Below are 12077 nucleotides of genomic sequence, written 5' to 3'. Positions count from 1 at the left end.
TGATATTGCCCCCCAAATATCCCCTCCTCTTTTACTTTGTAAATGTAGTTTCTCATAGGGGACTGCTCTTAGTATCTTTCTCATGGAGCGAGTAAAATTCCACTTTGGAGATATTAAAACACTTCTTCTTTTGATGACACGGGTGGGGGAAATCTATAGTTTGTAATGTGGAGCAGTCTGGGGAGGCCATGCTAATGAGGCCTTTATTCTTGTGATCATATATTATAGTTTCTGTGGAAGATTCCTATGCAGCAGCAGAACTCAACTTCCATCACTTCCTACTAACACAGCACTTTGTTCTGCAACATAAGTGGACTATATTAGTGGAAGTTTTTTCTTCTCATGAAAGGAGATGGATTTATTCTTGAATCTTTATTTATAGGACCATTCTACAATTCTTGTCTATGGTGGTGGGGGCAAAACCACATAGAAGTTCTTTTCCCCTGGACATTACGGTATCAGCAGGGAACAGAGCAGCCACTGGGATTTGCATGGGGGAAGATTTCTTGCTAGGGACTGAATTTTGTTTTTCTTTCCTTTCCTGCTGGTGGGTGTAACAATGGGAGCAGTCCTGGAGTCACACGTTAAAGATGACAGAATGGCTCTTAGCCTGTGTGTGAACTGTTCCCTGTCTCTGACACCTGGTCTTTCCTGTGATATCAGAAGAAAATAAATTCTGCCTTCTATCTTGCCTGAGACTTTTCATATTTGGGGGTCTGAATGTCACAGCAGGTGGCCTTCCTTTAAATAACAGACTGTTGGAATCATCTGCCAGAAGTAATCCTAAATCATTATACTGAGGTTTTAAGCGGCAATGCTGGGAATGTGCCAACCCCTCCTTATTGCCTTCTTATAAAAAGTGACATTAGGGCCACTCCTGGACCTTGACATACTCTTATCACACCAATGACAATGTCCTTCCAAACTTTTCCATCTTTATTATAGAGACTAAGTTACATTCATCTCTTTCTTTCAGTTGTCTTCAGCTTCTGATCCACAGTGGAAGATTATAGAGTGTTTAATTGATGAAAGAAAGTGTCTGGCTGATTTTTAGCATTAAGTACTCACTAAGGCAGCATTATCTCCGCTGAAAGGGTCTATGCCTTAAAGACAGTGCAATCATTGATGGGGACACAGATTTCCAACCATTTCCATGGGGGGCATTCTAGGTTCTAAGCGTATGTGTGCTCTCATGGGAGTCTTTTCTGCAGACAGACTAACCCCTTAACTCTGTACCCTATGTGTGGGGCCAGAACCACTGACTCAGAACTTATGAGTAGATGCTGTCTGTTCTTTGGCGCGGGAAGATCAGCATACTGAGGTGCTGTGCCCAATACTCTAATCAATGCTATAGCAATTCAATTCAAGTTCTTACGTCACAATTTCTCTCTGGCATGACTACATGGGTGACTGACAATGTCTGCTCTCAGCATAGTTTACATCTCAAAAAGGCCCAGAAAGGTGGCTTTACAACTGTTCTAAGTGAAGTTGTATCTGTCTTGCATTTCCTTAGCCTGTCTTTGTTAGAAATGCTGTTTTGCTGTCTGTGGTGCTGTTGAGGCGAGCTACCATCCCCCAACTTCAGGGGTGGTGTGGGGAGCTTTGCTTATTAATGCGGAGTCTGAGTGATCTGATTATGAAGTACTTGCTGTAATTTAATCAGCTTTCTTGTGTTTGGCAGTCTTTGAGCTTCTTGGGTTTGAGAGTCTATGGTTTTCACTATGTTTGGAAAAGTGTAAACTGTTACTCCTACCAATATTTTTTTTCCTCTATTCTCTCAATCCTTCTTGTGTCCTTTTGTTTGGGGAACCCAATGACTGGTGCACTGGACCAGCTGAGTTTCTAGGATGTTTCACTGTCATCACCTGTACTAATTTTTTTCTGTGCAATGTTTAATCTGCTATTTATTGCATCTCATGTATTTTTCATTTCAAACATGGTACTTTTAACTCAAGATGCTTTATTTGGTTTTTCAAACACATGTCCTCTATCTCTAACTTTCTGAACATATACAAAGCCATCATAATTTTCCTCATGTTTGCTAATTTTAACATCTGTCAGTCCTGAGCTTTTTCTTTCTTTGCTTTTTCATTATGGACTACATTTTCTTTTTTTCATTTGTTCACAGAATAATTTCCAACCGAATGGAAGGCATTCCCAATTTTAACTGTTGGAGACTGAAAATACCTACATTCCAATAGGTAGCATTGTTTGGACTGCAATCCAGACAATTTGAAACTGTTGATGAACTTGGATCTTGCTCATAGGGTTCTATAGGAAAGGATGGAGTACACCCAGTCCATGGCTAATATTCTTCACAATAAACAAGATCTTTCTGAGTAATTTATCCAATAGCCCATAGACTGTGAGCTCCACCCCCATATGGACACCTGGAAACATACTATGTCCGCCTTATGTAGGGGCCAAATTTTACTTCCTCTTGTAATTTCAGGTGGACTCTGCCTGCCTTAGGCAGTTTTCTCACAGGCAAGTGCTACAAGTTCCCTGCTGAATGTTAGAGGGGACTTTCCTGAAAATCTGGATCTTTGGTAGTTTGTCCCACAAACTCTAGTTATTTTGATTTCAGCTACAGGGTTCACGTTTTTTTTTTATTTCTTATCCTCAAGTTCTCTGTCAAAACCCCAGTGCTCTAACTATTTCTTTTTGTTAGTTGCTTTTCTTTAGAAGAAGGTAAATTTGGATCCTGTCACTCTGCCTGCTATCTCTGATTTAGCAGTTTCTCCACTTCCAGAAAGGAATTCTGACACTTATAGTATGGCTGTAGCAGAAGTCAGGTGATCTGTCTCAACAGTGACAAACTCACCATCAAGTTATCCAGAGGTCATCTCTGGAGTTAACATCAATGTATGTGGCATTTGCAATACTGTTGTGGTTCATGACCCTGTTGTACTTCCTGGGTCATGTAGGGGAGAAGCTGCCAAGCTATATGTGACTATGGTCAAGAATTGGCCCTAGGCTTGGTCCTTCATCTCTTGCTCCTTAGCTTCCACATCTTGTCCTCATCTCTTAACACCTATGTTTCTCACATACTCCATGTAGGTGAAGCCTTCAGACAGCCCCCATGTTTATTCTGGGACAGTTTTTTCTTTATTTTCATCTATCAGGCATGACACTTCAAGTTCCATTTAACTTTTTTTCTAAAACTTTTCTTTGCATTTAAAGCGTATGCTTTGGCTTGTGCCATAAACCAGGGCAAAGATAAATGACTCCATCTTAGGTGCCAAACCACGAGTGTTGCTTTTTTTATTGTAGTCTACTAATCTCCTCTGGTTCTCTACTACCAGACACAGTGACTGCTAGACTAAGCTAAACTCACTGTCGCTCTCAAGGTTGTCATTTCTGTGTCTAAGGACAAATCTCTAATTTCTGCGTTCTCTTAAATTCAAATAATTTCAATTGGGTCATATGGCCAGGGATTCGATTTCTTGATCCTTATATTCATTGTTATCATGCCACTTCATAAAATATGGGATTTTTATACAACTTCTTATTCTATTTTATTTTTTAATATAAATAGTCTGATAATATTTCTAGAGAACATTCATATTTTAATAGAAATAGTCTGAAGCTATCTAAATGTTTAGCTTCATCGCCATCACACACAAATTTCAAGAATTTAAAGCCTGGGTTTTCATGAACCTCAATTACAATAGAAAGAATCTATAAACAGGAGTTGAAAGAGTATCCATTCACATTCTGGAAATCTTCAAACTACTGTAGCACTCATTTTAATATTCTGCTACAAATAAATTCACTGTCTGTGAACAAGAAGAGTGCAACTAAAGTCCATGCTGGTTCTGAGAAACATTTGTCACTTTGCTTCTGCCATAATGACAGTACCTTTGTCTGACGTTCATCAACCAAGTAATGAACATTTTAAAGTTTAGAAAGTGTTAAGGGCCATTAGGAAGATCCAGTTTGCTAGTCAGTTTGTCACAGCCAAAGAGTGATCACGCTCTTCTCATAAATGGAAGTTATTGTGTCAGGCAAGGGGGTCCATAAAGAGCTCTCTCCATGCAAATTCTCCAGTTTTACCTCCTCATTTCTGTTTTGTTGGGTCATAAAAAGTTAAGGACTACTAAGAAATGCCACTAAAATTTGACAGTGGCTATAAAACACATTCTTAGAGGGCTAGCTTGCTGAGGGTAGTACTATGTGAAAGCCATTGTATGCCCTGCCATAGCCTTGGTTATTTATGGTTTTTAAAAAGCATCTTTGCATGTGTGAGTGTGCTGTATGCACACATATGCATGCATATGCTTGTGTGAAGGTGCATGTAGAGGCCAGAAGTCAACATCACTGTCTTTCTCAGTCACTCTCCACCTCAGTTTTGAGATAGAGTTTTTTACTGAACCCAGGGCTCATCAATATGGCTAGACTGGCTAGAAAGCAAGTCCCACAGATCTTCCTGTCTCAATCTTCCAGCTCCTGGGATTGCAATGGCTTTGTATGTGGATTCTAGAAGTTTGAACTCAGGGCCTTATGCTTGTGCAGCAAGGGACTGACAGACTGAGCAATCACCTTCAATCTGAGACTGTTTCTGACAAGTAAAGATTTTTCTGTTCAGTTTTTATATTAGACTTCTTTAATCTCTTTGATTATAATAATAATTGATTACAATATAATTGTTGGTGTAATAATAATCTTCTCTAATCTCCCTTAAGAACCCTCTATCTCTTTTCCGCTATAACAGAGTAAACACAGTGTATAATAAATGGCAGGAATGTGCCTGATTCCCGTATACATATGTGAAATCCAATGATAATGATAATGTGTGCATCTTTTTAAATGCACAGAAACATTATGAAGAGGCCTTCTACTCTGACAGAATGACTGGCCCATTTGTCTAGAATTGTTAGGAAAGAAGTATTCACAGTAAGATTGACATCCAAAAGCCATTATTCTACTTTGTCCATCTGGCATAGAAATCTTTCTAAAATTCTACCTTCTGAAATAGCCAATAACAACTAGATAACCTGATGACAACTGGATGACATTATGACAGTCATTCAGTTAGAAGCTAAGGAATAGAGACTCTTGGAATGATCTCTAGCAGTTTTCTTTCCTGCATACTTATCTTTATATTTTCTACCTTTTCTCTTTGCCATGGGGATATATCTACTGCATTTTTTATGGTGCGTCTTTGTGCCTAGTTATAAGGCTACAACATTGCATTTTCTAATTCATGCTCATAATCTAATATAGGCTTGAAAAGATCAATAGTCATAGTCCTTAAACTTTATCCGGATTTCTGTGATGGTGAGTTGATCTCTCTTAAGCTCTTCTCTCTCCCATTTGTGAATCTCTACTTTATTGATAATAGAAAATTTGGTAAACAAATGTCCTCTGGCCATGTAGGGATAGACATACAGTGGGGAGAACTGTGCTGAACTAACATGCAGGTTCAAGGGCTGAGAGGAGCGTAGTGGGACTGCCAGAAGTAGTCCTGGGGCCATGTCACTATCCTTCGTTCCTTGCATTATATGACCCAAGGTAGTAAAAACTTTGAAAACATAAAAATAGCAAAAGTTTAACAACCCTATCATTTTCTCCTTCTAATTAAGGACTCAGACATATCTCATTAACTCTTCAAACTATCCTGGTTACCCCCAAACACAGAGACTGTAAGTAACATAAAATATTCCACATTTCAGTCAGATATTGGGGACCCAGGTGGCACTACTGGGCATTGCTGAGCCTAGGCACTTGTGAAACCGTCACTCTCCTGTGACTCCTCCATATCAGTTTCACATCAAAAGCACACTATAGACTGGTGCGATGACTCAATGAGTAAAGGCATACCATAGGCTGCTGAGATGACTCAATGAGTAAAGGCATACCGTAGGCTGCTGAGATGACTCAATGAGTAAAGGCATGCCGTAGGCTGCTGAGATGACTCAATGAGTAAAGGCATGCCATAGGCTGCTGAGATGACTCAATGAGTAAAGGCATACCATAGGCTGCTGAGAGCAGATGATTCAATGAGTAAAGGCATGCCATTGGCTGCTTAGAAGATTCAGTAAGAAAAGGCATTTATGCCTGAGGACCCAAGTTCAATCCCTGGAACCTACATAGTAGAAGGAGAGAAATCAACTCTTGCAAGTGGTTATCTGATCTCCACATATGTGGTATGACAGACTGACAGACACACACGAGAGAGAGAGAGAGAGAGAGAGAGAGAGAGAGAGAGAGAGAGAGAGAGAGAGATAACAAAGCATGTTGATATCAGAATCAAATAATTAAAATCAAATATAGAGTCCTATAAGGATGAAGACCCTATAAGGATCGCCTGGGGAGTAATTTGTGCTGTACATGGCTTACTGATGCCCTAGAAGTCAAACTTATAGCTGTGAATAGAGATGTGCGCACAGATGCCGCTGGGGCTAAGCGCCAGTGTTTGAGAACTGCTAATCCAAACGCAGGCCAGTGAGAAGAGCACAGGAGAAAACTACATCATGGCTTCTGTTGTTCCATGCCTCATGGACCACACCCCTCCTAGAGAACAGTAGGTGGCTCAGCAAGGCCTTACATCATGAATGAATGAATGACTAGTGACATTGATTGTGTGCTGGGCTTAGTGCAGTGCATAACAATTCTCTGTCCTCTGGATTCTTTTAATACTTTATTACCAGTGTAGAACAATTGACTACAATGTTCTTTCTACAGTTTCCTTCCTTTTTCCTTTCTGTGTTTGGAGTTTCCTAACTTCTGTGATATATAAATGTATGGTTTTCATTATATATGTAGAGTATTCACTTTATTTAACTATACTCTTGCTCTCTTCCTTGCCCTCTTCTCTTATGTGGGGAATCATTATGTACATCAGCCTATTTAGTACAGCTATGCCGACGTTGTTTTTCTTCTCCCCGTGTTTCATTCTCAATAGTTCCCTGTGCTGTCTTCAAGTTTATTGATTTTTTTCCTTTTGCATTATTTGGTCTGCCATTAATTCTATTCCTTGCAGTTTTAATTTCAGACATTACTTTCAAGACTCCAGAGGTTTGATTTAAGTCATCTACCTATCTCCCCTTAACTTTTTAGAACACATGAAATACAGAACTTAAGTTAAAATCTTTACATTCAACATCTTGTAGAGCCCAAGACATTTCTCCATTTTTAAGCTGTCTTAAGGACATCATAATGTCTTAAGAAACATGAAAAATTATAAAAACAGAAAAGCATATTGATAAATAAAATAATTTATTTAAAATTGTATCTTAAAATAGTATATGTGATTTGCTACCATGTAAACCTTCATGCCTCAGGTCAGGCTCATCCCAGAACCCACTTTCTCCTTCTTGTTCAACTAGTGCATTGAGGAAGGGTAGATGGAGGGAAACTATGTGTGAGGGCTCTTGACCTCACAGAAAGACAACTTCTTGATCTGTTAATCTTCTATCATGTTTTCATTTCATGTCTGCAGAGTGAGGCAGTCACAATGGCCTTCTTAAACAAGAAGTCATGTGACACACAAGACAGCTTTAATTTTCTAGGTCTCATGCTCAGACAAGATGGGGCCAGCCTAGGTTTGAACTGTGGTTCCAATCAAAGCTTCTGAGAAATGAAAGCTTAGAGAAATGTAAGATCCGAGGGCTAACTCAAAGGAGTGGCTTCCATCATTATACCTTTCCTAGCCATGGCATGCTACGTGCTGGCCCTCTGAAGAGTGCAACTGAAAAGTTTTAAAACTTTTCTCCCAATCTCTGCTTGAAAATAAGAGACAGCTTCATTCGCAACCCAGCCCAAGCTAAATTCTTTAAATACTGGGGATGCCTCATGGGTGGGAGTGAAACAATAAGTTTTCTTCATCCCTAAGGTCTTTAAGAAAAGACTAAGCTTACCTAACATCAGCAGCCTCGAGAGAACTCATTAGGGCTGGGCCCAGAGAGCTAGGATGTCATGGAGGAGAAAAAACAAGTTGAGAAAACTCAGGCTGAAGCAGCAGAAAGGAAGGATGAGGGGAGAGGGATAAGGCAAACATTGGAAGGTCTGAGCAGGAGTGTGTAGCTGTGTGGTGTCCTGTGCATCTCTGGCACTGTGATTCTGAATATGATGTTTCTATGTGTCAATGCTAATATGTTTTTGAAGATAACAAATGTCAAAGGAATAAAGAGGTTATGAACATTCCAAATTAAGGTACTGGTAGTAAATGGATGGAGCATGATGGGAAAAACTCAAAACTTTCTGATTTCTTTTCCTGTCATTTCCCACATACAACCTCAGCTTACTGAGTGACCATACCTTTTTATTTAACAGTGAAGACTAATACACAGAACTGTTAGTGAATATACCCAGCGATTTCTTTTAAATAAGGAGGATATTTTCTACTCCAAATGAAGGGATGATAATTTCTTATGAAAATCAATCAGGAGCAGTATCCGTCTGCAACACCTTGGATAAAAAGGGTCTCCTTCTGGTTGTTACATTCATGTGTTTGCTGTTTCCTTTTTGTAAGTCTGTAGTCCTAAAATGCATGGGGTTCTTAGCTATAAGGATCAGGAATTGGTACTACATTGTTCACAAGGTTTTTTAGAAAAGGTGTTTAGACTTAGCTCCCTTGATGGCCAATGATATACTTTTAAATATTAACCTATCATAATAATTCCTGAAAAATAAGCAAGTTAGCTGTCCATGTAAAATGACAAGCATTTTAGAGTGTTTTCAATGGCTGTACTCATGTCTATCCCTTTACATTCACAATGGTCTTCAAGGACACTGGAGCACCTAAGAAGAATATCTAAGGGCATTCTAAGCCCACAGCTCAATATAATTGGCTTTTCTCTAATGTTTTAAAAGTATTTATTAGAATTGCATTTTTTTCAAACCTACACTTGTACCATTTTTAAGGCTTGCTCATAATTCCAGACTGTTTTTGTATTGTAATGAACTAGCCATACCTTCCAGCTCCCTGCAGCCAAGTTCTGCAGGGCGCCTGCTGCCCCTTCCAGCGTGTCTGGGTTTGAGCATTCAGAGAGCAGTGTGAGGTAGGGTTTGACTATGGATGGGTGCCACAGCATCTGGATCCCTTTTGGTGGTTCTGCACAGTCTGGAAGAGGTCCTACTCCATCCCACTGGTGAAAGAAAAATGAGAGAGTAAGCATCTTTAACATCTTTATGCCTCATGATACTGCCTCCTACACAAATCACAAGTAAACACAAAGCAGGCATTATAGCATTTGGTGAAAACCAACAAAGCTGAGAGGGTCAGTATTCTAGGGACCACTGAAAAAATCAGAGAGCTATTTTTGAGATATAACTATTAATCAAGGGTGGAGGGATTGGAGCCTGTTCAGAAGTGACTGAACCTAGCATTTGCAGGAGGTCTGCTCTTGGAAATAGTCCAACATAATTGGTAGAACAAGGAAGGAAACAGAAATCTATAATCTTGGAGCAGGAGAATGGCAAGATCAAGTTCACATATTTTATTATTGGCATATGGCAGACACTGCACAGAGGTTACAAGCTACTCAACTCAACTTTCTCTTTTTTGTTTGAATGTGACAACCTTTGCACAACTCTGGTAAGTTTCCATATGTCTTGAGCTTGATGTGGGTTACCATTGCTGTTTCAAACAAATACTTAAAAGTGTACAATGTGGAGCAAATTGCTACAATTAGTATGTACATCAGCATGTACCATATGCAAACTTAGTCTGACTGTCTGGAGCTCACTATGTAGACCTTGCTGGCCTTGAATTCATAGAGATCTGCCCACCTCTGTTCCCCTGGCTCTGAGATTAAAGGTGTATGCCACTACAGCAGGCAGCAAATTTAGATCTTACAGCCACCCTAATAGTTAAATTTTCTTTCTCTTGAATATAATGAATACTAACAGAGTTTGTAATTAAAACTAACTGCATATAACTTCAAAAGTATGGCTTATGTTCACAAAGAAATACCAGTTCACCATTAAAATGATAGTCACGAGCTCTGTGGCTGCTTGTGCAAATGGTAACAATAAAATTAAAAGAACAAAGCAAGTAAAGGTAAGTGTGGGGTTAATGTTTTATCACAAGAAAATGCATTATAAAAGCCCATAATAATCACAAAAAGCTTGAATAAAATGATTCAATTATATTTTTTGCATATCCAATCTTGTATCATTCTTACTCTTAAAAAATAACGTTAAAATAATTATACTTATCTTTGATCACATCAAGCTTATCTTCTATGAAAACCAAAGAGAGGGAGTATAGGTCAAAATAAGATATATAAAAAATGCATTTAATCCTGAGATAATATAGACAAAATAATTCCTTTCAAATTTAGAGTGGAGATGCTAAGCTAGTTGGATTATTGTGTACTTTAATAATTACATCAAAATAAACACAGTTGATAATATATTTAGTATTCTTGTATATACCTTATTTGTAGGTATGTCTACAGGTGAGCCAACCTGAAATAATACTATCTTTCAGATCAAAGTAAGTTCATTGTTTAAGTTTTCACCAGAGGAAGATGCAGGCCTGCCTAGTATCCTTGCTACATAAAAATGGAAATGTTGTGAGAGAGACTTCAAAATTACTTAACTGCCACAATAGCTTCAAGACTTTCATTATTTGCCAAGCTAAAGATAAAACTCTCCTGTCTTGTTTCTCTCAATTATGTTGTAGCTTGGTTTCAGTCAAGGCTGCAGCTTGGCAGTGAATGACATCCCACAGATGGATGGTGGCTAAGCCATAAAAGGTCATTCCTAATTAGTTTGACACACAATTTCAACTTCATAATCAGGGCACTTCAGTGTATGAGGCTTCTTGTTCTTTTCATCAAAATCTCCTCTTGACTACTCCAAGATGCCTCTGCGTCTGTGAACAGCCACCCACAGAAGTCTATGCCTTTTACATATTAGGAAGAAAGTAACTCAGTCCTGCCACACTGCTCCTGGCTCGTTATCTGAAACCAGCTTGTTGTGATGAAGACAAAGACAGCACCAGAGAAAAAGAAGTCATTTTGTAGCTTTGTCTACTCCAGTGATGAGCAGGCACAATATAGGTTTCTCAAGAGCCCAGTGGGGCAGAGCGAGTCTATCTGCTAGTACAAGAGACAGACAAAGATTTCATGTGTCTGCTGTTTGTTTCATTTTTTAGTCTGTCATTTCTTAGAACATTTCAAGTTCTAAAAGTCTAATGATAACCACATAAATCAGAATATGAAATTTCAGCTGAGCCTGGACTCCCTTTGCCTCTGTCAGAAAAATAACGGGACAGCCCTCCCCTACCCCACACAGAAGGAAGATGTGTTGGATGCTTTCTTTGGAGTGTGGCAGAACTAATGGGACAGCCTCTCCCCCATGAAAGGAGGATGTGTTGAGATGCTTGCATTGGAGTGTGGCAGCTGAGGTGTTTAGGGACGACAGCTGCATTCTCTTTGGCTGGGATTCATCTTGTTCTCCCTTTCCTAACTTCTGCTCTGTAAAGCAGGATAAATGATTAGATCACTAGACAATTTCCTTCTGCTTTGACATGTCATCTCTGCAAGCCTTAAATACCTTTTATTACAATCATTTCTTAACAGCTTCAGAGGGAATCTGAGGAAATAAAAGAACAACTGATGTGAACGTGGTTAGTCTTTGATGGTGACCTGGGGCTGGAGTTCAAAGGGGAATCTTTGCTATTTCACAGACTTGATGAAACCCACATATGTTAATACCGAAGAATCAGAACCATTTCAAAGTCGGTCAATGTAACTGACCTTTATCTGGGCACTTTCTCCAAACTTTTATTGAGTTAATCAAAGGGAAGGCATCAATTTTCCATTAAAAACCAGTTGGAAGCTTTCTTTAAGGACTTCATCAATAGATGTGACCTTGTTGAGCCAGCTAATCGACATCAAGAAGGTGTGTGGGTGAAACTATTCTATTCACAGAAACTATATATATGCATTTATGTGCTTCTGAAGTTGTGGTTCTCAACCTCTTAAAAACACTTTATAAGCTTCTCTCTGAGATTACTCAAGGAGGGTGATTAGCTGTGATGGACATGCCCGGGTCTGTAGACACCTCCACAGCTGCTTGGGAGCAGCTCCATGCAGCTCTTGCTGGTCTAGAGAGCGAGGGTA

General features: G+C 39.3%; 1 protein-coding gene across 2 annotated transcripts in view; it reads right to left on the bottom strand.

Annotated features, from left to right (window-relative positions):
* Ctnnd2 (catenin delta 2) overlaps positions 1–12077 on the bottom strand; it is a 654324-nt gene that overhangs the window by 92388 nt on the left and 549859 nt on the right. For both annotated transcript variants that reach the window (XM_035439156.1, XM_035439157.1), the window contains one exon: positions 8919–9092. In XM_035439156.1, the coding sequence (XP_035295047.1) occupies positions 8919–9092 (174 nt within the window). The remainder of the gene's footprint in view (positions 1–8918; positions 9093–12077) is intronic.

This window comes from Cricetulus griseus, chromosome 2 (assembly GCF_003668045.3).
Source record: "Cricetulus griseus strain 17A/GY chromosome 2, alternate assembly CriGri-PICRH-1.0, whole genome shotgun sequence".
Lineage (NCBI taxonomy): Eukaryota > Metazoa > Chordata > Mammalia > Rodentia > Cricetidae > Cricetulus > Cricetulus griseus.
This window is presented reverse-complemented; position numbering and strand designations above follow the sequence as displayed.